Raw genomic sequence first — 26,357 nt, forward strand, 5'->3', positions numbered from 1 at the left:
CCGCCTTCCCCTCAGGTGGGGCTTCTAGCTCGGAAACAAAACGTCCCGGGGGGGGGCTCCTTTCGCAGAGAGAGAGAGACCCCCGCATTTGCAGGGGGGTCGGTCTAGATGACCCCGGGGTGGCCCCTCCGGTCGCCTCAGCGTGGCTCGTTCCCCGCTGTCAACCTCCCTCCCTCCTCCCAAGGCAAAAGAGCGGCGAGGTGGCGCCTGGGCCGGATCGGGGCGTGGACCGGAAGGAGGAGGCGGCGGCGGCGGCTTGTGTTTCGTTCCCCCGTCGCGTGAGGGAGAGGAAGGAGGGCTGCTCCCCGCGGCGCCGGGCCGGGACGGGCGGCGGAAGCAGCAGCAGCAGAGACCGTGAGTGTCCCCCGCGCGCGGCCGCCGCCGCCTTCTTCCCCCAGTCAGTCAGTCAGCAGCGCCGCCGCGCCCCCTCCCCTCCCCCCACTGGGCCTCCTCACGGCTCCTCTTCCTCCTTCTTCTCCCCTCACGCGCCCCAGTTACCTCAGGAACCCAGCGAGGGCTCTTCCGGGCCCGCCGGGCGCCCCCTTCATTCTCATCCTCAGCCACCAGCCTTGTCATTTAATAAATCTGCATACCGCAGGTCTCGGGGCCGTTCACAACATAAACAGAGGCATAAGCATAACCATATTATTATTATTATTATTATTATTTTGTTTTTTAAAAAATATTTTATTAGGTTTTAACAATAGAAAGGTTTAGAAAAATACAAAAAACGAAAAAAATTTACAAAGTTATAAAGTACAAAAATACAGACATTAAACACGAGAAAAAGAAAAAACACACATAAAAGAAAACAAAAAATTCCCTCTTAATTTCTCCTCTTTAATTAACTTATTTTCCTGACTTCGTCACGTCTCCCATTTTGGTATCCCTTTTAAAAATTGGTTCAGCAAATTCATGTCCTGTTAGTGTATCTAGTATTAATCCAATCCAATTTTACATTATCATTCTCATCCTCAGCCACCATCCTTGTTATTTAATAAATCTGCATACCACTCTATGCATACCGCAGGTCTCAGGGCGGTTCACAACATAAACAGAGGCATAAATATAAACATAAGCATGTTGTTGTTGTTGTTATTATTATTATTTTGGTGTTGTGAACTGCCCTGAGACCTATAGATGAAGGGCAGCAATTCAGTGCCTGATTGTTGTTGTTGTTGTTTAGTTGTTTAGATTTCCACCCATTTCACCATTGTTGTTCTTTAGTCGTTTAGTCGTGTCCGACTCTTGGTGACCCCCTGGACCAGAGCACGCCAGGCACTTCCACTGCATCCCGCAGTTGGGTCAAACTCATGCTGGTCGCTTCGAGAACACTGTCTAACCATCTCGTCCTCTGTCGTCCCCTTCTCCTTGTGCCCTCCATCTTTCCCCACATCAGGGTCTTTTCCAGGGAGTCTTCTCTTCTCATGAGGTGGCCAAAGTCTTGGAGCCTCAGCTTCAGGATCTGTCCTTCCTGTGAGCACTCAGGGCTGATTTCCTTCCAGATGGAGAGGTTTGATCTTCTTGCAGTCCATGGGACTCTCAAGAGTCTCCTCCAGCACCAGAATTCAAAAGCATCAATTCTTCGGCAATCAGCCTTCTTTATGGTCCAGCTCTCACTTCCATACATCACTACTGGGAAAACCAGAGCTTTTACTATACGGACCTTTGGTATAAGCTAAACAAGCTATAGCTTAGGGCCCCATTCCCTTGGGGGCCGCAAAAAAATTTAAAGGGGAAAAACTGGATATACATTTCCAAAATACAAGATAAAAACCTACATACAGCAACAATGTTTTGTGTTGTGTAGGCTCCTATGATGTAAGTAATGGGCCCTGCCTGCTCCCCTTCTCCCTAAAATATCACTGGTTTGCTCATTTCTATATCAATTACTTTGATAAAATACATATTTTGTCGTCTGCAAATGGCTTTAGATAGCTATTAGGTCCACAAATTACCATATAGCATATATTCAACAATAACAAAAAGCGACAATTTGTTGTTGACAAAGGACAGCTGCTCATATAAAAGGCCCCATTATCTTCACTAGCTTAGGGCCTCATCAAACCTAAATCCGGCCCTGATGATGTTGATGATGATTTATTGAATTTATATACCGCCCTATACCCCGAGGTTTCAGGGCGGTTCACAGAAAAGATCAGCATAAAAACCACAATATATGTAATCAAAATAAAAACAGCAACCCAGTAACACACTCCCAGTGTGTTTTGTTTATTAAATTTGTATACTGTACTGTCCTTCATTGTAGGTCTCAGGGCGGTTCACAACAACATAACATCATCATCATCATCATTATTCTTATTCTTATTATTTCATTTATTCCCCACTCATCTGACTGGGTTTCCCCAGCCACTCTGGGTGGCTTACAGCATATATAACAGCATACTAAAACATCAAGTATTTAAAGTTTTGTTGCTGTGAGCCATGGGCGTAGGCAGAATTTATTTGGGGGGGGAGGGCAGGATTTATGTTGGGGCAGAACTGAGTTATCTGCAACACAATTGGTCAGTTATGTATTTTTATTTGTTTACTTGATTTGGAGGGGGCAGCTGCACCCCCTGGCTATGCCCGTGTTGTGAGCCAATCTGAGACCTACAGGTTAAGGGGCAGTAGGCAGATTTAATAAGCAAACAAACAAAGTGTGTTTCATTTATTTATTAAATTTATTAAGCATCTTGGGGTGGCCAGTCCACCGCATTAAATACACAAAATAGACAAAACACATAATGAGAACAGGAACAAACCAAACCAATAACCACTTACTTCCTCCCTTGCCCGTCTTTTCATTCCTCAGGAAGGAAGGGAAACTTCTCAAGTGTAAGCAACATGCTGGGTAATAACAGGTCTCTTATTTCTGCCAGTTTTGGGGATAACTTCTAGTTCTTCTCCCTGCAGAAAAGGCTTTTTCTTGATCCGGTGCAGAAACTTTTGTGGGCTAGATGCGCCGTGCCGAGTGAATTTATTTATTATTTTGTTTTATCAGATTTGTATACAGCCCTTCACCTGAAGATCTCGGGGCTGGTTGACAGTGTAAAAATACAAAATGGGAACACGTGATATATAATGAAAACAAAGACAAAAACAAATGGCATTTGTTATCCTCATGCATAGCCATGGAGAGAACCTAAGGGGAAGAAAAAGTGCTATCCTTGTTCTGAATGATGATGATGATTAGTATTATTATTTAAGCCTTGTTTATGTCCCAGCTCTGTGTGGCCTTATTGTTGTCCTCCTGCATTTCATGGCCCTGTTGGCGTCACTATTTGCAGTCTCTCTTTGATAAAAGAGAAATAATCAAGCATTGCCACATCCTTGCAACATATATAGTTGTAAATCTACACAAAGAATACTAGCATATTCATAGTGGGAGAAAACTAGGACAGAACCCATTTCCCTGACATGCAAGTGCTGTAAGTGCGCAAAAAACAAATCATATAAAGGAGCATTCTATGATGCAGAGCAACACCTAAAGGGCTTCTTGGAGACTAGTCTAGGAGTAAATAGTATTCCTGAAATGGCATCTTTTGGGAGGAAAAGTGCGCATCCCTGAATGAGCGTTTCTCTAAGGAAGTGCCCTTCAGGTTCTTACAATTTTATTATGAAGGACTCTTTTGTCAAAACACACACACATTGTTTTTTTCAAGCTCACACAGCACAATGATTTACTGATGTGCTTTTTCACAGGAACTTTCATCTCCGTTTTTAACAAAGAGCCCGAGTGTCTGATTGTGGTGTGTCCAGAATACCAGCAGGACTCAAGTAGGAGTGTAGAGTGCTTATGAAGTAAACTGAACCGATTGCCGATCCCTTCCATGGATCCTTTGGGGGCTCCTTCCAATTTTGTGGATATTGATGGTTTGCAAGGCTGGGCTGATCTTTATGTGGCTGATCAGTTGAACTCTTCAGTTCCAGTAGAAAAGACTCACGTTGATGCTTGCTCACCCTTCCCATATAGGAAAGACATCAGTGAAAAAATAATATTATGGTAAGCTTGCGCATCATGATTTTGAAATAATTGCATTCTTTAACATAAAATGCTTAGGCATTATGTGACTCAATGATTTTTTGGTTTAAACTTTGGCTGATATTCACGGGGGAGGGGGTTTAATAAAAAAAACATCCTGAGCACTGACTTTTGTAGAACACTGATTACCATATTTCTTGCCCTATAGGACGCACTTTTCCCCCTCCAAAAATGAAGGGGAAATGTGTGTGCGTCCTATGGGGCGAATGCAGGCTTTCGCTGAAGCCTAGAGAGCGAGAGGGGTCGGTGCGCACCGACCCCTCTCTCTCCAGGCTTCAGGAAGCTATCCGCAAGCCTTGGGAGCCAGTCTCCCCAGGCTTGCGGAGAGCTGCCTGCATCCCGAAGCCCGGGGCGCGCTGTGCAGCGTGCCCCGGGCTTTGGGCAGCTCTTTATTTCTTTATCCCCCCCCCAAAACTAGGTGCGCCCTATGGGGCAAAAAATACGGTAGATTTGCTTTAACGGGTAAGAAGTTCAGCATATTTGTTTCATTTAGTAAATGAATGTTTCTGTTCCACCCTTCTAATACTCATGTACTTATTTACAAGAATTTAAAATCAGACTACAGTACAATTATTTAAAATAGCTATAATAATAAAAATAAATAAAATGCGCAACAAATAAAATAGCACAACATTAAAAGTCCATTTCAAAGCAACAACAGCAGTGATAATGGGTAAAGATGACTTTAGGCAAAACACTATATCCATATGCCATAATCCTAAAATCTATGTCCAAGGTGCTGTTGAGATGTCTGTCAGCTAAATCTATCTGGCTAGCAGGCATGAGAGGACTTTTCTGCAGTAGCCCCCTGGCTTTCGAATACAACCCAAAAGTTAAGCAGGCCCCGCCTCTGTTATATTTTAAATGTGCTTTGAAGAGAGAGATTTTTCTAAAGGTCTTAGGTGTTTAAAGTGTGGTAACAAATACTGGGACCAATTATCCATTGCTGGTTGTAGTCATTGCTGGTTGTTTATAATGAGACTTTTCCCATTTTCATTTGATGTATTTTCTTCATTGTACACCCTTCATGAGATTTTTGTCCTAAAGATCACATAGAAGTTTAATAAAAAATAAATGCATAAACCTGCCAGAATAAAAATGTACAGTATTTACAAGCTGGTTAAAAATGACCAGAGAAGAAGTCATCTGCACTGGAGATGACAATATTGGTGCAGCCCCTGAAAAAGGCTGTATCTCTTGTAGCCATGACCTTTGCCTTGTCATATGTGGGATGCAGAGAAAGGCACCAGCTTTTGATTTTAGGGAGTGGGATGAATGGTATAGGAGGAGGCAGCCCCAGGTCTAAGTCATTTAGGGCTTTAAAGGTCATCACCAGTACTTTGAATTGTGCCCAGAAGCAGATTGTCAGTCACTGGCGATATTGCAAGATAGGTGTAACATGATCCCATAGACATGCGCCTCTTAACATCCTTGCTGCTGCATTCTGAACCAAGTGTAGCGAAAGCCTCTTCTTAAAAATATTCAGTTATGAAGTCACGTGGATATCACTTGCATATAAATTTCTGCTGTTCTATAGATGTATAATGCCCTGAATCTTCTTAACTGTATAGTCTGTACTAATAATGAGCACAAAGCAGAGGTAGAGGAAGCTATGGCCCTCCAGATGTTTTAGGACTACAGTTCCTTCATTCCTGACAACTCACCATGCTTGCTAGGCCTGATAGGAGTTTCTGCCCTACAACATCTGGAAGGCTACAGATTCCCCATCCCTGGTGTAGAGTTGGTATTAAACCTTTGAATTCCATGAGCAAGATGTTCAAATAACTCTTCTGTGATTTCCCTTTGTATGGTTACATAACTCTTAACTTGTAAGCACAGTGGAACCTCAGTTTTTGAACATCTCAGAAGCCAAACAATTGAGAAGCCGAAAGTCGAAAACCCAGAAGTAATTGGCTTCCGAGGTGCGTTTATCCATTTTTCAATGGATTCTGCCGACTGCCCATTGATCCCTGGTTTTTGAACATTTCAAAAGTCGAACAGTCTTCCAGAATGGATTACTTTTGAAAACCGAGGTTCCACTGTATTGAAAATGAGGTTATGTCTTTCCATTGTATTCAATTCCGTGACTCGGAAACTACAACTAATCCAGAATGCGGCAGCTAGACTGGTGACTGGGAGCGGCCGCCGAGACCATATAACACCGGTCTTGAAAGACCTGCATTGGCTCCCAGTACGTTTCCGAGCACAATTCAAAGTGTTGGTGCTGACCTTTAAAGCCCTAAACGGCCTCGGTCCAGTATACCTGAAGGAGCGTCTCCACCCCCATCATTCTGCCCGGACGCTGAGGTCCAGCGCCGAGGGCCTTCTGGCGGTTCCCTCATTGCGAGAAGCAAAGCTACAGGGAACCAGGCAGAGGGCCTTCTCGGTAGTGGCGCCCGCCCTGTGGAACACCCTTCCAGCAGATGTCAAGGCGATAAACAACTACCTGACATTCAGGAGACATCTTAAGGCAGCCCTGTTCAGGGAAGTTTTTAACGTGTGATATTTTATTGTATTTTTGGTTTTTATGGAAGCCGCCCAGAGTGGCTGGGGAGGCCCAGCCAGATGGGCGGGGTATAAATAATAAATTATTATTATTATTATTATTATATAAAAGTGATAAATTGACATACTGTGCACTCCATGACTAACATGAGCACTCACCAGAGACATAAATATAAATTCTTCTATTACTGCCTTCCTAATACATATCAGGAGAAAGCTGATGGGAAAAACTTAATGAAGTATGTTCTCTTTTATAGCCATGCAGCAATAATCATGTAACAGCTCTGAGGAGCTTCCTGTGTGTGTGTTGTGCTTCTATTTTCTTCCGTGCCGCCTGCTGAATGGTGGTGATTTTTCCTCAGGAGGGGGGATGTAGCACTGCTGAACTGCACAGCCATAGTGAACACCAGCAATGAGTCTCTCACGGACAAGAACCCAGTTTCTGATAGTATCTGCACACATGCGGGACCTGACCTGAGGGCTGAGCTACAGAAGCTCAAAGGTAAGTATAGTAAAGTTAATCCAATTGACTTCAAAACGTTCCCCTTGAACCAAAAAGGGGACTGCACTTTGGTTTTAAAAGTTCATTTCACAGTAAAAAAAAATATCCATGAACAAACTATGCTGTAAAGTTAAAACATGTCTGTCATAGTGATCATGCTACATATGTGTAAGACAAAGAGTAAACAGACATTTGGCATATTTAAAAATTAATTTTTCATATATTTATCTTATATAGTAACAAATCAGTTTATCAGCCACAAAGGTGATAAAAAGTAACAATACAATAAAATTAGAAGCTGATAAACATATCTCTACAAAGTAACCAAGAGTGTCTCTAACTTTATTCTTTAAATCTGATATATTAAGTTAATTTTGTCACTGATGCATACTTGCTTACTTCATTATACCGGTCTTTGATAGATGGAGCTGTCTTTGCTGTGTATAAAATTATTCCAACTGTCAACAAATATGAAATTAATTCTGAGCCCTCTTACTGAGCTTTCTAATTAATTTAATAAAAACACAACTGGGTGTAATGGAAGCAAATATTTGGAGGGATGCTTTTTTGAACAGAGAATTTGGTCACTGATAAATGTTTCAGGTTACAAAAAATACATATCTGAGGAAGAATTAAACTTGCAGCCCAATTCTGTACCAAGAGTTTACATACAGAAAACCACAACATGAGTAAATTATAAAGAAACTACATCAACGACTGTTGTGTGCATTGTGTGTACTACTGTACCATTTTACAGGGCTAACCAAACTCTTCTCCTACAACAATATCTGATTTAGAGAATAGCTTCTGAATTCAAAGTATGTCTCTCTCCTCCTCCCCCTTCCCCCACCCCCTCTTCAAATTACAAATTGCACAGCTGAACTTCCTCATAAAATAAGCAAGGCAATAAATTTCTTTAAAATGACCATTAGCGATGCAAGAATGAATAGGTAATGATATGAATAAATCATGAAAAACATTCACGGCAGATCTTTATAAAATATTGCAACACTTGTTGTGATTTACCAGAATAGGTCAGTCTCAGACCATTGCTTATAAAGTTGGTCTGTCAGATTTGGACAAAACTAAATTGCAGGTAGTTAAAAATAAAAATGGAAGCAAAAGCTTCCAGATTCCTCTTCCGCCTCCCCCTTTACCTGCACCAGTGTAGGGTTGTGTGAACCCAAGGCTTGCACCGACTTGTTCTCTCAGTAAACCATGGCTTATCTCTATGTCTAACTGAGACTTCTCTGTACCCAGCTACACACCTGTGCATGCTGCTTTTTACTCTTACCTAGGTTTGGCAGGAAGCTTGGATATAATATGGGAAGCTGTTGTGTGTTCCCAAATCCATCCATAAAAGAGGCTAAAATTGCTTCAATATTACTTAGCTCATCCTGCTTTGTTTTGTTTTCCTATAGGCTGCCGGACAGGAGAGGCAAAGCTGACAAAAGGGTTTAATCTAGCTGCCCGTTTCATCATTCACACTGTGGGTCCTAAATACAAAAGTCGATACCGGACAGCAGCAGAAAGCTCCCTGTACAGCTGCTATCGCAACATTCTGCAACTTGCAAAGTAAGCATGTGTCTGCTTGTGACAGGCAAGTACCTTGTGAAACACACATACACAAACACAGCAACAGTGCATGTAAAATTTTGGAATGTGTAACTAGTGTAAAGGTATCTGAAGAAATGTGCATGCACACGAAAGCTCATACCAATAACAAACTTAGTTGGTCTCTAAGGTGCTACTGGAAGGAATTTTTTTATTTTGTTTTGACTACGGCAGACTAACACAGCTACCTACCTATATCTAGTGTAAAGAAATAAGTTTTATAAACTTAGCTATCATACCGTAACATCTTGGATAGCTTGTGAAAGTATACATGTCAACATCTAATCCCCTGGCTCTCCTCATCCAAACATATATTTTCCACGTGCTTTAGATTCTTCCGTTCCCCAAATTCCAATATTAGTTGCTTAGTAATGGGGGTAGATGATGAGAAGCACTACATGCCATTCCAAGGAACAGAATGCATTGGAAAGCCTGGTTTTATGTTTTTATATGGGTTCAAAGCCACCCAGAGTAGCTGGAGCAACCCAGCCAGATGGGCAGGTTATAAATAATAAAAGTATCATTATTGTTGTTGTTGCTATTGCTATTATTACAAAAGCACTTGTTAAGTATAAATTCTTCTCTGGCGATCACTCGTAGCCGAGTAAGATTGTCTTCCATGAACAGGCTTATAGCAGTGAGTCTACGTGACTGTGGAGGCCAATTCTGGATCCACACGTCCTTCCACAGTGGGACATAGGTTTCCGGGTGGGAGTGGATCATGGTGAGGGTGCCTTCCAAGCATGCCTTCTTCTTAGCACATTTCTCCTTTTCGTCCTGAGTTTGAGCATCTTCAAAGCCCATGACACCTTTGGTAAAGGCTGTTCTCCAACTGGAGCTCTCGCAGGCCAGTGTTTCCCAGTTGTTGGTGTTTATACTACTTTTTTTTTTTTTAGATTTGCCTTGAGAGAGTCTTTAAACCTCTTTTGCTGACCACCAGCATTATGCTTTCCATTTTTGAGTTTGGAATAGAGTAGTTGCTTTGGAAGACAATACTCGGGCATCCACACAACATGACCAGTCTGACAAAGTTGATGTTTAAGAATCATCACTTCGCCACTGGTGATCTTTGCTTCTTCCAGTACACTGACATTAGTTCGCCTGTCTTCCCAAGTGAAGTGTGAAAATTTTCAGACACCGTTGATGGAATCTTTTGAGGAGTTGGAGATGGTATTTATAAGTGGTCTGTAAATAAATAACATTCAGTTCAGAGAATGACTATTAGATTAAGGATGCAAACTGACATCATTTACTAAAAAATTCTACTGTTTCCTTTTCACCATCTTTTCCATTGCTAACCTGCTTAACACATCTCCTATCTGATATAACCCCAGACATGTTTTGCAGACTTCTACGGTGTCTTCATGTGGATTTTATGTTTGTGAGGTGGGATATGTGGTTTTTTGTCTTGCCGGATGTCTGAAAATTTGTTTAAGATCACAAGCACTGTGTTTCTTGTCCTGTGCAGACTATTGGTTTGTTAGGTGTCTCACATCTAAAACTATGGGTTTGTGTGCAAAATTACATGTTGGGAGGTATGGGACCTTCAGCGTTACAGCCTCCTCAGTTGTAAACCTAGGCGAGCTCTAGGGCTACATCATCTATGTCTAAACTGTTTATGCTCTTTGAAACAGTAAAATGTGATCCAATCTTCACATCTTTTGGCATAGTTTACACTATAGCTCCTGCTTGTGATCTGAAAACCATGTCTTAAGAAGTAACCAGCAAATATAAAACATCCAATGATACAGAAAACACTTAAACCTCCTTTGTCAAGAGCTGTTATAACAGCTATTAGGAGCAGTGGGGGTTTTGTGAAAATTTCAATAGAATCTCTTCCCGCTCTTAAAAGCTTTTGGAGAGCAAAATCTATCCACAGTATGAAGCAAAAGTATAAACATCCATAATCATGTTAGTCATGGGCACCTATTATGGATTAAGCCATCTCTGTGAATCCTTTTTACTATTTGATTCCAAATTTGGTGTTGCTCCGGTAATTTTAATGACCACTGTTGGACCACTACAACAAATTGCAGCCTATTCACACAGAATAAGCTGACATGATCCTGCTATGACATCAGTTGCATTGATTTGCTTGTGATGCTTACGCTTTTCATTATCCTTCTGGCTGCAGGGAGCAAGCGATGTCCTCAGTTGGATTCTGTGTGATAAACACGGTGAAACGAGGTTACCCTTTAGTGGATGCTACCCACATAGCACTGCGTAAGTAGCCTTGAAAGGATCTTTGCTGGGTATACAGCTTCATCTACATGCATTGTGCTTTGCTAAGAACGACAGAGCAGGATTTGTGATTATTTTGGTTATATATATTTAGGCTTAGTTGCAGTTGAATATTGGGACTAGAGGGTTGTGGCAAAGGGTTCATAGGGAAATACGTGTTAATCTAAGCCACCTTAGGTCTTCAGTTGCAAAGCTTTCACTTAAGTCAGGGGTCAGCAAACTTTTTCAGCAGGGGGCCAGTCCACTGTCCCTCAGACCTTGTGGGGGACTGGACTATATTTTTAGGGGGGGGATGAATGAAGTCCTATGCCCCACAAATAACCCAGAGATGCATTTTAAATAAAAGCACACATTCTACTCATGTAAAAACGCGCCAATTCCCGGACCATCCGTGGGCCAGATTTAGAAGGCGATTTGGCTAGATACGGCCTCCGGGCCTTAGTTTGCCTACCCATGACATAAGTTGTCATAGTGTAGAAACTATAAGAATATGCAAGTTGAAATTTGAGGAACTAGTAAAACAGTGAGGCGGGTGACTTCCCCTTTTGGTTGCTAGGAATGCAGTCTGCCTTTATTTGCAGTTGGCGGCACAGCTGTCTTGATGTGGTGCTATGTTGAAGTAGGTTGAGAAAGATGGTAATGTGTGGTTGAACTCCCTACAGCCCAATTCAAAACATAATTACTGAAGTGGGGGCTATATTGCAATATTCTGACTGCAAAGGCCCTCTCCAATCCCCTGCTCCACTTCCCTTAAGACTAAGTTGCAACCGGCTGTCCTTACATTGAAAAGTGCAACTGTCTTTTCAGTTAGAGAAAACAATTCTAATGTTTTACAACACCCCTTGTGGTGAAGTAAAATGAAGGAGTAGTAAAGGACTTTCACACAAGTTTCACTAAGGGCTGTAGGTACTTGTTTTCCTATGTACAGGATTCTTCTGGGAAAGGCATTCATTGAGACTGAGAAAACGAAATCCCAAACCCAAAGCTATTATTGTCAGGAAACCCAAACACCACCACAGTATATGTGGTCAACAAGGATGGGCAAAATAACTAATTAAATTAGATCAATTAATAACATTAAATAATGGCATAGAAAAGGATAGTCTTATATTTTCCATCAACATGGGTGTCTATTTCTTCTCGTTTTGTTGATTTCTCCCTCTTCCTCCCCCCCCCCCATTGCAGGAACTGTCCGGCGATTTTTAGAGGTTCACGGGGAAACTCTTGAAAAAGTGGTGTTTGCAGTGTCTGAACTTGAAGAGGTATGTAAAGTACTCTGTTTATGTCTGTAGGCATTGCTGTGCTGCTGAGCTAACCCAGTCCCAAAACCCTCGTGCCTTGATCTCTATTTACTGCTCTCCACTCCAGTGATTCGATTAACTTCTCGTTGAAAGGTACACGAGAAACTTGGTATCAATACCTTCTTATTCCTTCAGACAAACATACTCCCAAGTTGCAGTTTCACAGTTCTTCTAAATAGCCTCCATCTCATCTGTGCAATTTACGTGTGCAAAGTACTAATCTTGAAAGTTACCCTGTGTGGCTGCCAGGACCCATTCCCCCCCCCCCCCAGGCCACTTTTCCGAATTGCAGCATGAAGTTTGGGGCAATCCCGTATTCACTGCCACAGCTCTAGTGCTGGAGCTGGACAAAAAGTGCAGGGGTTTTGATTTGGCTCTGCACTTAAAGGTACATTCCCAGTGCTCCAAAAGGGTGGAACCAAGCCAACAAACTCACACACCCCTCTCCAGCTCAGAGGTGGAGATGGCAGTGGGAGCTTCCTTTGATTCTGTGCTTGTGAGGTGCTCTATGTTCCTTGGAAGCAGAGACACAAACCTGGGCTCTGCACTTCAGCTTGAAGCTAGAAAGGGAGGTGGGAGGTTTATGGTACACCTGTGCTTCCAAAGCAATTTGGGGAAGGGTTAAGGGCTGAAGTTGATCCCTTCTTAGCACTTCCAGAACACAGCACAGCTGTTCATAGCTGGGTGAAGCTTACTTTGCTTGCCACAGCAAGTATTCTGCTGCACTCTGGAAGCAGAATTCTGGCACCTGCCCTCCACAAAATGTTGCTGCATAAGAAAAGGATGAAAGGCTTGTAGGGATCCATCTATTGGACTCTACTGCACATCAAATCCACAGGTTCCCCATCCCTAGCATTAGGGCATAAGGATAGGATGGAGATAAGTGAATAGATTTATTGTTTCAAACTTGTATTAAAACTTATTCTCTACATCCTAACCTTTCTGCATATGTCAGATGCTGAAAGAAAAACGATGGAGGTTGCAACTTTGTTCCACATGTGGGAGAACTGTAGATCTTGACTAACCAGTCAGTGTGGTGCTATCATGATCTAGCATGCAAAAGAATACTAGGGGGCATTTAATTATCTTTGTGACCTATTTTCAACTTGCCTTGAAAACTAGAGATCTAAAGCATTCTCAAACTTTCCCTTTTTTCCAGGATACTTATCAGAAGTTGCTGCCTCTGTATTTCCCAAGGTCTCTAGAAGAGGAGAAAAAGTCCTTGCCTTTCCTTCCTGTTGATATTGGCAATGCTGAAGGGGAGCCAGTCGTGCCAGAGCGTCAGATCAGAATTAGTGAAAAGCCAGGTGTTTCTGAGGGTGAGTTTGCAGAGTGTGTCCAGAGAGCCTTCTGCAGAGTTAGGATAGACATCATCTACAGAGCTAATGTAGTTTTCCTCAAGACATGGGGAGAGATAGGTATTCAAACTATAACTGCTTTTCCATTTGTAGCTGAATGGGTGAGAACAAGGTCAAGCGAATTGTCTGTGAAGCTGATGTAAGATAGGATTAGCTCCTGCCCTTTGACTCTGTTTCGGCTTCTCATGCCTGGGAGCAAATTTTCTGTGGCTCTGGATCTTAAAGCTTTCAGATCTTCTGTGGAGGGGAAACCCCCTGGAAATACAGTATTTTATTATTTCCCCATAAAAGCAGACCCAGTCATTCCTTGTCAGAGGAAGGCATCTAATGAAAAGTGACTCCTTCCATCAGTGTTCAGAGGCACAACTTGGCCTGAATTTCCTCTCCTCACTGCTGTGGGCAGAGTCCTCATCCAGTTTTCCTCTCCTGTTTGCCAATAGAGCTAGATTTTTGGTGGGAGACTGGAGCTTTAGATGCAGGGCTTGACAGACCTCCTGTTGATCTTTACCTCTTCTCCGCCATCAAGATCCATATGCCTGACACCAGTCAGTTACCACTGAAGAGGAGGAAGAGGGCAGTCTCAGAACATACATCACTTGTTGTTCTTATACATCACCTTAGGCATGCACACAAACGCATATCAAGTACAAAACAATAATGAAACAACTAAAAATGGTTTAAAACAACACAAAAACCAGAAGGTGGATTTTAAAAAAGAAATGTGAAATAGACATCCATGGCAGAGATCTATTTATCCAGCTTGGAAACCTTGTGAGTAAAAACCAGCACAAACCTGTGTGTGAAAGGCTATCCATGAAGTCTTAGAAGAGCAGTCTTGCTTCTTCCATGACAGTAGCTTCATCAGATTTCCATGACTGGAAATTCCATTATAACATTATTAAGTCTGGTCCAGACGCAGTTGGTGGCTCATCAACCTCCTGGCAGAAGTTATTTATATCCATCCCAATCTGGCTTTGGAGCAGAAACTGCCCTGATTGCTTTGGTGGATGATCAGGGAATTGACCATCTCTGGATTAGGAGCACATTGTCATGATGGTTCCAGTCCTATCCAAATGTCAGCTTTCATAAGGTAGTGCTGGGCTGCTTCCAGGTTCCATCTTCCCTAGGCTTTCTTAATATATACATGCAAGTTCTGTAATTAAGGCTTGGCTAAGACTTCACAGAATGCCTCCTATCTTCAAGAAAGTGCACTCACATGTTCAGTGTTCTGTTTTGGCTCTGAACAATTATGCCTAGCTGACATACTTGATGCTTGCCATATGGTAAACTCTGAGTGCCACACTTCATCCACTCTGCTTGCTTTGCAGAAAGAGATACTGATGAACTCATAATGCAGTGCAATATAATCTCCTTCTATCTCCTGTCCATAAGTCTCATTGTTTTCCTGGACTGGACTTGTATTGTGGCTCTACTTTGGACAGTTTCTTCATTCTTCTTGCACATCTTTTGCAGATAATTCTGATGAGGAAGGCCTGGAAGCAGACTTTTCATTTATTGGTTCCCATGCTTTTGCCCGCATGGAGGGAGATGTTGATAAACAGAGGCGTCTTATCCTTCAAGGGCAGCTCTCAGAGGCAGCACTACAAAAGCAGCATCAGAGAAAGTAAGAAGTTATTGCAGATGACTATTCCTATTGTGATTCATTGTGTTTTGAACTTCAGTTCTATATGCCTGGGAGCTGCTACACTATGCATGGTTTATTTTAGCAGATTGAGAAACACGTGGGGAATTTTTCCTCTTGTGCTGGGAGCTTTAGACATAGCTTCTGTGCTTTTTAATGGAAGGACAGCAGCTCAGCTACTTATTTTTGTTTAATTATTTCCAACTTAATCCCACACTGCTCCATTTGCGTTTTCCTTTTCGATTATGACATCGTATAACATCATGTGAGAAGTATGACAGGTTTGTTTGCTGTATTTGTCTAATAATATGTCTCTGGAGGTGGTCTTTGATAGCTAAACATGACAACCAGATCAGTCCAAGTTCTGAAACCTTATGTGGTTGCCTTCCAGTTACAATCGCTGGCTTTGTCGAGCAAGAGCAGAAGACCTGTCTGATATTGCGTCCCTTAAAGCTTTATACCAAACTGGTGAGTTCAAGGTCGCAAATTCTAATTGCCCCTTGACTCTTCCTTGTTGAATATATTGCAGTGAAGATATACTGTGATAAAAGGAAGTCTCCATGTCTTAATGCTACACTGTACAGGAGAATCCAGCCTTTGAAAATTATTTTTAATTTTGTACTCATAAATAAATTGACTTAGTCAAAGACTGGCAAAAAGTCATACAAGAAAGTCATAAGTCCTTCAGTAGAGGATGGCCATAGACCTGAAAAGGGCTTAAAACAAGGAGCATGACCTATACCAGGGGTTAGCAAACTTTTTCAGCAGGGGGCCGGTCCACTGTCCCTCAGACTTTGTGGGGGACTGGACTATATTTTGAAAGAAAGAAAAATGAATTCCTATGCCCCACAAATAGCCCAGAGATGCATTTTAAATAAAAGCACACATTCTATTCATGTAAAAACACCAGGCAGGCCCCACAAATAACCCAGAGATGCATTTTAAATAAAAGGACACATTCTACTCATGTAAAAACATGTTGATTCCCGGACCATCTGCGAGCCGGATTTAGAAAGCGATTGGGCCGGATCCAGCTCTTGGGCCTTAGTTTGCCTACCCATGACCTATACAGTCCCAGACAACTGTGGCCCTTGAAACAGTGCCCTATGAAGTGAAAGCTAATAATTAATTTAATAGTATTGCTCCCTCATTGCTAAAACCATGTGTTTATGAACTACCAGATTTTAGGCTGAGCTATATTTCCGCTCACAGAAGTGGGGGACTTTAAAGTTAAAGAAACCTTTAAAAGTTTCTGATTTTCATTCTATTTGTAGGTGTTGATAACTGTGGTCGTACAGTAATGGCAGTGGTTGGAAGGAATATTCCTGTAACTCTAATAGACATGGAGAAGGTGAGATCCTAACAAACATAAAAATTATTGGTGATTAAATAGTAAATTTCTCTTTGGATACAGATTTATTTATTCTTTTGTACATTTATATCCTGCTCTTCATCCCTAAGAGGATTTCCAGAGCACATGACAATTCATTTCAATTCAAAACACATTAACATATCCGATAAGGCCAGGCTAACAGCAGCTCTGGGCCTGGTCTTTAACTGGGAGTACAATTCAAGGATGGGTGCTGCAGTCCTCTGCTGAAATCTGACATTTGTGACTTTTCTCTTTCTCCAGGCGCTCTTGTACTTCATTCATGTAATGGACCACATTGTAATGAAGGAATATGTCATTGTGTATTTCCACACGCTCACTAATATCTACAATCACCTAGATTCCGATTTCCTAAAAAAACTCTCTGACATTGTCGATGCCAAGTAAGTATAACTCGGAAAGGCCCCAAAGCCTTTCTCCTTACTTCCCTTTTGGATCAAAAAGCATCACAAAGAAACTATTTTAAAAGGGAGTGGGCATGGAGACACAGTGTGTTCAATGAGTACGGGAGGCTTAGTTTCATAATATGCCCAGTCACTCATGTGACACAGCACCTTTGGGCTGCTAGAATAGGCTTCCTTGGCTTTATGAAAAAAGCATGTCAGCTGTCATGAGACTACTCATTGTCTCTGTAGAGCTTTCCCACAGAAACAATTCAGGTCAGTGCTGCACATACATTAATAAGTTGCGGGTTGAAACAAGTGCCCTTTTTTACATGGAGCAGATTGCTAAGAACTTGTTTGATTTCTGCAAATGTTCATTTAAAACTTGAGATGTTTACTGCTCTTGTTGTTAACCTAGGTACAAAAAAAATCTGAAGGCCCTGTACTTTGTCCATCCAACGTTTCGCTCAAAGGTGAAGTATGCCCTACTCAACGGGGAAATTGTACATTGTAGTGGGGTCGGTTGTAGTGAATGTGTGGGATCCCAAAATATGGGGCATAATAAGTTTGTACAAGTCCTTTGCATGCTTCTTCTATAACATGAGCTGACTAATTACGTAGCAAGATAGGAATCAGGACCACTGTCATTTGGATTGGTTAGCTCTTTCAAGCTTTTCATCCAAGCCATTTAGATACCTGCCCCTAGGGTGAAGGGTGAGTAATTACTAACAACAATAACAGTAGTCTTACAGAATGCTATATTAACATTGCTAAACTAGCAATCTGAATTGTGCACACACTTTTACCTTTGTCTGCTGAAATGATGAAGGAATTGCTAGATTGTTAAGATTGAGACTCTGGGCAGTTATTGACAGTTTTTCTGGTAACATTTATTTCCCATTCTTGTCTATTAGGTTTCAACGTGGTTTTTCACAACCTTTACAGTCTCAGGACTAAAGGACAAAATCCACCACGTGGAAAGCCTCCAACAGTTGTTCGCAGCCATTCCACCTGAACAAATTGACTTTCCCCCGTTTGTTCTTGAATATGATACTAGGGTAGGTGGCTTCAGGCACTACTGAGTGTTTGCTTCTGTTTCTAGTCTGTGTGGAAGCAGTTGCATACAGCAAACCGGGGGGTGGGGGCGCTTTCCTTCCGCCTGATTTAAAAGAAATCTGAGGGGATTGCTTTGGAAACAAGAAAAAGCTTGGAAACTGACTGAATCTGTGAAAGGCTTGAAGCATTTTCTCTAACGGAAAGAGCTTTAGCTACACTACCTTAGTAAAACTGAATTGAATATTGGTTTAGGTGTTGTGCAGTTCTGAGAAGCCCACAGGCAGCAGCTGGTATATGGAACAAAGAGGAATGCTTATCATGAAATGTTTAACATATGTGGTACTTAAATCATCTTGAGTTAAGTCCTCACTTTCAAAAGATTGTTGAAGAGAGCATGATCTGCAGTACACTGGGGGCTGAGGAGGAGAAAAGCACCCAATAGCCATGAAGCAGCTTATCACGGCTTCTGTTATAAGGCGCATGTCCTCTAAAATCCTAGCTTCTGGTTTGTGCAATAGACTCCTTAAAGTTGTACGCCAAGAGAAAATCTTCCCCCACTCTTTCATTTGTTCCATCTCCTAGTTATTTCCTTCCAAGTTTGCCTAAACTAAGTTTGTGGGCTTCCTTACTCACAATCTCATGATTTTTTGCAAGTCTACCATAAAGTTTGTGTGGGAAAGATTTATAAGCCAGCCCCCAGCAGATTACACTGTATTGTTCGGTAGGTCAATTCTTATTTTACTTTTTTCAACGTTTAGGTTACTACCTTTGTTACAAACATGAGAATGACTGTATGAGAATACAAAAAATTACAGAGAAAAAATAAAAAGTGTCCAGTAGCACCTTAGAGACCAACTAAGTTTTGTTCTGGGTATAAGCTTTCGTGTGCATGCACACTTCTTCAGATACACTGAAAGAGAAATCACCAGACACTTATATATAATGGGTGGGTGGTTTTTTCTCAGAAGGGCAGTGGGACTTCTCTTGATTCGACTCCCAGAACAATTCGAAAACCAAGGCACGGCTTCTGATTGGCTGCAGGAGCTTCCTGCAGCCAATCGGAAGCCGCGCCAGACATTCGTCTTCCAAAAAATATTCACGAACTGGAACACTCCCAGGTTTGCGGCGTTCGGGAGCCAAAACGTCCCAAGTACAACAACGGCGTTCGACAACCAAGGTACGACTGTAGATCCACTCTTTCAAAAGGTTTCCCTCTTTGTGTGAATATTAAAAAATTCCTTCCAGTAGCACCTTAAAGACCAACTAAGTATCTTCAGACCTGGTATCTGAAGAAGTGTGCATGCACACGAAAGCTCATACCAAGAACTAACTTAGTTGGTCTTTAAGGTGCTACTGGAAGGAATTTTTTTATTTTGACTATGGCAGACCAACACGGCTACCTATCTGTAACTGGAACCTCTTTGTGTGAGTTAGTGAAGTTTTTGCGGGGTGTGTGGGGGGGTTAAAGATCCTTGAGAGAAACATTTGGGATGGTGGCTACCTTCAGAGTCAGAGTGGTGGCCCTGCACATGGCTGACATGTCCACTTCCACAGATTCCCTTGGAGAAAATGTTCCTTGAAAGGAAGGGAAGATTGCCCAATTCTGGGACAGATTTTTCATTCAGCAAGATTTAGGAAGATTTGATTTGTGTTTTACATGTGTATTCACTGTGCCATGTCATCTCTCTGTCTCAATCTCTCTTTGTAGGAAAATGGATCGTATTATTCCTATCCGTCTTCTCCAGACCTCTGACTCTGCAGCTCTGCCCTTTCTGGTTTCCCAGCCTCATGAGATGCTGCTTGCCGTACATGCTGAGCTGACGCAGCCTATTCGGAGAGATCAGAGAGAGGAGTTTCCTCCCACCTCTGCTATTTTTTTACAATGGTATTTGCAAGGACACGCGCAATCTAAACTCTCGTCGCAATGTGCTGTGTATTTAAGCATCAGTCCAGTGGAAAAGTTGATTTATGAACATGAGCATAGATCTCTCCCCCCCCTCTTGATTTCAAGGGTTTCTCTCCCACCCTCAGTGAATGCCATTTTCCCAAGAGATCTCTGAACCGTGTTTGAATCTGATCTCTGCCAAGTTCTCAGCAATTCCTTCAGTTATGTGTGTTGGAGTGGCTTGGAGGAAAAGATACAGTGTTCTAAGGTCTTCTCGCTTTGAGTCCACCTTCAGTGGTGACACAGTTACAGAATTCCCTGTAGAAATTTCTGCAAGGCACTGTTTCAAGCCCTACAGCTATTACAAAGTTAAGCATCATAAATGCTACTTAGCTAGGAGTCTGACGGTCTTGTCTCTCTTTTCTGGATGATGTGAGATGTAAGGATGCTGCTGCTTTTTCACAAAATAATAAACCCGAAGGACATATCAGCAGTGTCTCCTGTAGTTCATGCTACTTGTACTCTTGCATTTGAAAGAACAAGATGTGTGAACCCTGATTATCACCTGGACTACATAATCTCCATTATGCAGATTTTTAATCATTAGAAGTAAACCATGCAACTTTTGTTTTGAAAATAAATTATTTGGTAGTGACGTTGTAAAATTGAATCTATAACTTCTCTTGCAGAACCTTACAGCTTTCATAGTTGCTTCATCTGCCTTCTTACATTTTTGAAGTGGTGGATCCAACAATTCTCTAAATACTTAACCTCAGAGGAAGTTTTAGATGAGACACTGGCTGAAAAAGGCGGGAGGATGAAGAAAATATTCACACATGAGAAAGCAAGTGAAGTTTGTAGAAAGGAGAGAGGTGAAATGGCCCTGGTTGAATTTCACATTTCTATAATATAATCATCCACATTCCTTGCCTTGCTACTATTTTCTGCTCTGTTCTTTCCTATTTGAGAATAATTACACCACATGGGAAGATGTGCACCAGATAAAACTGCAGTAGCTTACTCTGGTTTAGATACAAGGTACACAGCATGGGTATGTTAATGGATACATGCCTACATGACCCATTAAACTGGTAAGCAAATGCAGTTGATTCTCATTTAAAAACAAACCTCTAAGAGGTTCTGAAAAGGCGTCTCTGCTGTTTCAAGATTCAGATTCACTGAAAAACTAGTAAAAGCAGTGGGCAGATTCTGAAGGAAACTATCTAGAAAGGTAGAACTGAAATGAATTTTTTGCAGTGTGGATAGATGGAGACAGAAACAAACCGCAACACTTCAGTATCTGAAGCAGGAAATTCAAAGGATGCCACTACCCTGACTTTAAAAAAAAAAAAAGGTGGGGGCAGAGGAGACTCAAAGTGACTTTACAAAATGAAATTTCAATACATAGAATATTTCTTTAACACTGAAGGTGATGCAAACATAAGATAACTTTTCTCCTTTCCCTGCTCTGCTCTCAATACTTGAAAGCATGGAGACTAAACCCTTATTATGGAAAGCAGTACAGCAAGGGCTTAACACAAGAAACACTCATGAGGGGTGAAACATCTTCACCTGGCCCAAAAGATTATGCTGGCACCAAGGGAGCCTTCCTGGTCCACCGCTTAAAAGGCACCCTCTTGTCACATCCATCCCGACTGCTGCAAAAGCACGACACTAAATTAAAGCCGTTTCAAATAAGCTGAGTGAGAGAACATAGTCACAGCTTGCATCCAATTAAATATACAAGGTAATTGTGTGGAATGTGAGGTGGTATTTCTGTATGACAACTGAGCATTCTAATTAAATGAGCATGTTCCCTTTTAATGAAAAAAGGGGGATTCCGCTTCATCAGAAATTGTTGCAGACGGCTGAATAGTTTGCATTTTGTGATGCATGGGTATCGCTGAGACTTCAGGAGTCAGAAAAGGGTTGTGCACAGGACACACAGTGGCCTTGGAGAACATTCCACCATCAAACACATACATGAGTTCATGCCGCATTGACAGAATTAACTTTATCCTGTTTATGCCCCCCCCCCCAGTTTTATATTTACAGATCATATTTTCATCCTTATACAATAATTAACATAAAAAAGAATTTCCTCCTGTTTTGATGTTTTATAGTGTACGTTGCTGTTTTTAACGTACTTTCTTGTGAGACACCTTGGGATCTATGGATAACTGGTGGTATCGAAAACTGCCTTCATTTGTGAAATACAGTAATATAAAAAACGATTGTTTAGGAGATTTGTAGCCTCCATCCTAATATGGCAAGGGTTGTAGCCAAGAGAGAGAGAGTGCTGTTAACCAGACAATTTAACCGCTCCTGCACGGTCCTCACAGCTGCCACCAAGTGGAAATCTCTTTTTCCTAGCTGTCTCTTCCAAGCAGCCCTCTGTATAAAACCATAAAATTGTAGAGTTGGAAGGGACCCCAAGGGTCATATAGTCCAACCCCCTGTGATGCAGGAAAGTCAACACGCTGTCCCGATTTGAAATCATACTGGACCCTGCTTAGCTTTGCAAACATGCTAGCAGTTTTATCGGTGAACCACTAGGAGCGGTTATGACCTTTTGGGGTTTGTGGACCCATTTGCAATCCAGATGCAGTTGTGGACATCACACAAGCACTGTAATAATAGAATACTACTTATAAGACTAATTTCAGCAGGAGGGAGGGACTCTGTGGGCTCCAGGGTCTGTAACTGTGTCTGTGAATAAATTAACTGTGTTAGTTAACACTTTGCAACTTAGTTCCAAGTAAGTGTTTGTAGGATTACCAGTACTTCCTCACCCATTCAATTCCCTGCACTGAGTAGTGTACTAAGGCAGCTAAATCTGAGGTCGCAAATTTACATTTTCTTCAGGTTCTGGTAACTAAGAACTAGGTTTCAGTTTCCCAGGCTGACCTTTTCAACCTCCCGGCTTCTAAACAGGAAGCAGTCATTTTATAACCAAGCTGAAAAAAATACAAAGTGGCTGAATAGTTCCATTCCTTAATGCTTAATGTGGAATACAGTGGTACCTCGGGTTAAGAACTTGATTCGTTCCGGGGGTCCGTTCTTAACCTGAAACTGTTCTTAGCCTGAAGCACCACTTTAGCTAATGGGGCCTCCTGCTGCCACCACGAGATTTCTGTTCTCATCCTGAAGCAAAGTTCTTAACCCAAGGTACTATTTCTGGGTTAGCGGAGTCTGTAACCTGAAGCGTATGTAACGTGAGGTACCACTGTACCGTAGTTAGTACTGTACTCTCAAAATCTGCAGTTGGGAGTATTTCTCTTAAGTAGAGATGGTGGCGATTTTTGCAATAATTGAGCTTGCACTCAAACTGAGTCCTCTTTGCTCACTTGCAGACTGTAATTTGTGAGCCAGTCAGGTTTCATGTAAGTGTTAGCTATATTTATCGGTGCAAATTTCTTTAACTGTAAAATAATAATCAAACCAGGTCATTATGACTGCACAACTCATTTCAGTGTCAGACCTGTTTTAATACTGAAATGTGTGTTCTCTTGAATTATGTGTAACTGAGCTGATGACAACAGCCATTAACATTCCTTGTTGCTTTTCTAATCCTGTTTCCTACCATGATTGGGGGAAGGCGGCTAGTAAAGCTGAATTTTGTAGCTCAGGATTGTTGTTTTTTCTAAAAGCCATAAACACAGAAATACATGGACACACGGTTTGCCATGCAGTAGAAGATGTCATTGCCACATCTGTGCCATTTCTTTCACTAACAGCTGATAATAAAAACAATACAACCTATATACATTATCAGGCTAACCAGAAATCCATTCCTAACCATGCCTAAAGGTAAAGGGACCCCTGACCGTTAGGTCCAGTCACGGACAACTCTGGGGTTGCGGTGCTCATCTCGCTTTATTGGCCGAGGGAGCCGGCGTACAGCTTCCAGGTCATGTGACCAGCAGCGCACGGAAACACCGTTTACCTTCCCGCCAGAGCGGTACCTATTTATCTACTTGCACTTTGATGTGCTTTCGAACAGCTAGGTTGGCAGGAGCTGGGACTGAACAATGGGAGCTCACCCCATCGCGGGGATTCGAACCGCTGACCTTCTGATTGGCAAGCCCTAGGCTCTGTGGTTTAGACCACAGCTACTCATCAATAAATCCAATTTAAATCAAAAGCACATCAAACTGCAAGTAGATAAATAGGTAACGCTCTGGCGGGAAGGTAAACAGCATTTCTGTGTGCTGCTCTGGTTTGCCAGAAGCGGATTAGTCCTGCTGGCCACATGACCCAGAAGCTGTCTGTGGACAAACATCGGCTCCCTTGGCCAGTAAAGCGAGATGAGCACCACAACCCCAGAGTTGTCTGCGACTAGACTTAATGGTCAGGGGTCCCTTTACCTTTACTTTTACCTTTACTTTTACCTTTACCAGGTAAGATTCCATCCATACTCCTGAAGATGTTTTACACCCAACGCCTGAATGAGTGTAGCCACAAGGCAAAGAAGGTTTAGCATTAGAATTTACTTTCTCCTAGATGAGCTACCTTCCCAGGTTCCCATCTGCCGCTCACTTCCCTCTACAGCACGTGCAGAAACTCCCTTCTTGACCATTGGACCCACTATTGGCTTCATCGTCTCAATCTGCCAGTGCCTGTCTTCACATGCAGAAGTACGCTGTTGCTTTTGCGGCTAGGACCACAGGGTTGCTCTCTGCAAATCTGCTTCATATGGCTACAGAAAAGACCGTCCTTCAGAAAACCACTTCACTGTCAGAATTCAAAGTAAGCGTCCGCATTTCCCTCCTTAAACGAATCTGCCTTTCTGCTTCATGGCTCCAAGGGTTTCTAACTAAAAGCACTTCATGTCAGTGTCGCTGTACCAGTGAATCCTTATTCTGTCCTCATGGGGGTAACACGATAGTAAAGGATAAGAAACGACATAGGGTGCCGTTCTATAGATCATGCTTCAATGCAAAACTTATGAGTCAACATCTCCAACAGAACTAAACAAAGAAATGCCTTTTGGTTTTCTCAATTCTTCTCCCAGCTTACTCTCTGGTTTCCACAGTGACGAGGATGTCCAGGAAATGTCTGTCAGAACAATCTCCAGGAAGAGTTAAGATCAGCCAGCAGGGCAGTGTTATTGTTCCATAGCCTGCTGCAAACAAGTGACAGAGACTTGTTCATATTTGCTTGGTTCATATAAGGGAAGAGGAAAAAAGCATCAACCCTCTCCTCTGCTGTACAACATTAAAAAGTGTCTGGCTGTACCTGATGACAGACAGCTGAATACGGTGGGTTAGTTTTTCCAAGAGAGTAGCTGGTCACTTTTGTTGATACAGGCAAGCCTCATTTTGCATGGGGGTTACATTCCAGACCCCCGTGAGCATCAGTGAGGATTGCCTAAATCGTTCCTCCTTCCTGTGTTCTGCCCCACCCCATTCCACCCTTTTTATGACATTTTAGTGACCAGTTTGTGGGACCAATTTCAATGGTCTGCCCCCATCCCTTGATGGATCCAAATGCCTTCCAGAGAGTGGTAGGGGATGTCTTATCCCATGCTGATGGCCTCTCAGCTGATTTCCTGGAGGTGTATTTGTAGGATTTGTTGTCAGCTGCCAAACTGACTTGCTATCCAATTTAGGTCCTTGTGCACCTTAATGCTATGGTTTTCCCAGTAGTGATGTATGGAAGTGAGAGCTGGACCATAAAGAAGGCTGATCGCCAAAGAATGGATGCTTTTGAATTCTGGTGCTGGAGGAGACTCTGGAGAGTCCCATGGACTGCAAGAAGATCAAACCTCTCCATTCTTAAGGAAATCAGCCCTGAGTGCTCACTGGAAGGACAGATCCTGAAGCTGAGGCGCCAAGACTTTGGCCACCTCATGAGAAGAGAAGGCTCCCTGGAAAAGACCCTGATGCTGGGAAAGATGGAGGGCACAAGGAGAAGGGGACGACAGAGGACGAGATGGTGGGACAGTGCTCTCAAAGCTACCAGCATGAGTTTGGCCAAACTGCGGGAGGCAGTGGAAGACAGGAGTGCCTGGCATGCTCTGGTCCAGGGGGTCACGAAGAGCCGGACACGACTAAACGACTAAACAACAACAACAGCAGCACCTTAATGCCAGGAGGGGCTGCATTTGCTCTTCTGCTTCAGGCAGCAAAATGCCTGGGGCCAGCCAGGGGCCTCTTCTTAGGTGAGGCATCTTCTCTAAGCCCCAGTAACTCCCTCCTTCAAAACCCTTGAGAAGGATTTCTAGGTGTCAGGAGGCAATTCCTAACCATTAGCTTTCATCCTAGGCTTTTAGCATAACCGGGAGCTGTGACTTGAAGAAGTTTTACGCTCATTCTGAAAAAGGAAACATTGCTTCATTTTACCTCAGTTTTTCTCCATTGGAAGGACATCTGGGGAAAAGGGGTTTCTTCCCCCAGGTTTTCTGGTCCATCCCCCTGGCCTGGGCCTTTTTGT

At 42.5% G+C, this 26,357-nt stretch overlaps 1 protein-coding gene across 3 annotated transcripts; it reads left to right on the forward strand.

Annotated features, from left to right (window-relative positions):
- The first annotated feature begins 250 nt into the window (after positions 1-250).
- GDAP2 (ganglioside induced differentiation associated protein 2) lies at positions 251-20,412 on the forward strand. Of its 3 annotated transcripts, none has more exons than XM_082206102.1 (14): positions 251-354; positions 3,706-4,006; positions 6,913-7,052; positions 8,474-8,627; positions 10,801-10,889; positions 12,093-12,169; positions 13,368-13,527; positions 15,040-15,190; positions 15,600-15,676; positions 16,483-16,559; positions 16,842-16,981; positions 17,400-17,454; positions 17,896-18,043; positions 19,746-20,412. In XM_082206102.1, the coding sequence occupies exons 2-14, from the start codon at positions 3,834-3,836 to the stop codon at positions 19,856-19,858; spliced, it is 1,554 nt and encodes a 517-aa protein (XP_082062228.1). In that variant the 5' UTR covers positions 251-354; positions 3,706-3,833; the 3' UTR covers positions 19,859-20,412. The 3 variants fall into 3 exon arrangements, with proteins under 3 accessions (XP_082062228.1, XP_082062226.1, XP_082062227.1); XM_082206100.1 differs by having other exon boundaries at positions 252-354; positions 17,896-18,039; XM_082206101.1 differs by having other exon boundaries at positions 261-360; positions 17,896-18,039.
- The last annotated feature ends 5,945 nt before the right edge of the window (positions 20,413-26,357 follow it).

The sequence above is a fragment of the Podarcis vaucheri genome, assembly GCF_965113315.1.
Source record: "Podarcis vaucheri genome assembly, chromosome: 17".
Classification (NCBI taxonomy): domain Eukaryota; kingdom Metazoa; phylum Chordata; class Lepidosauria; order Squamata; family Lacertidae; genus Podarcis; species Podarcis vaucheri.

Bases quoted from the DNA above. Each gene is read 5' to 3' on its own strand.
- GDAP2 (XM_082206102.1), top strand. From the start codon at position 3,834: ATGGATCCTTTGGGGGCTCCTTCCAATTTTGTGGATATTGATGGTTTG. The intron at 15,191-15,599 runs GTAAGAAGTTAT...GTTGCCTTCCAG, and splicing joins CAAAAGCAGCATCAGAGAAA to TTACAATCGCTGGCTTTGTC. The intron at 17,455-17,895 runs GTGAAGTATGCC...CTTGTCTATTAG, and splicing joins ATCCAACGTTTCGCTCAAAG to GTTTCAACGTGGTTTTTCAC.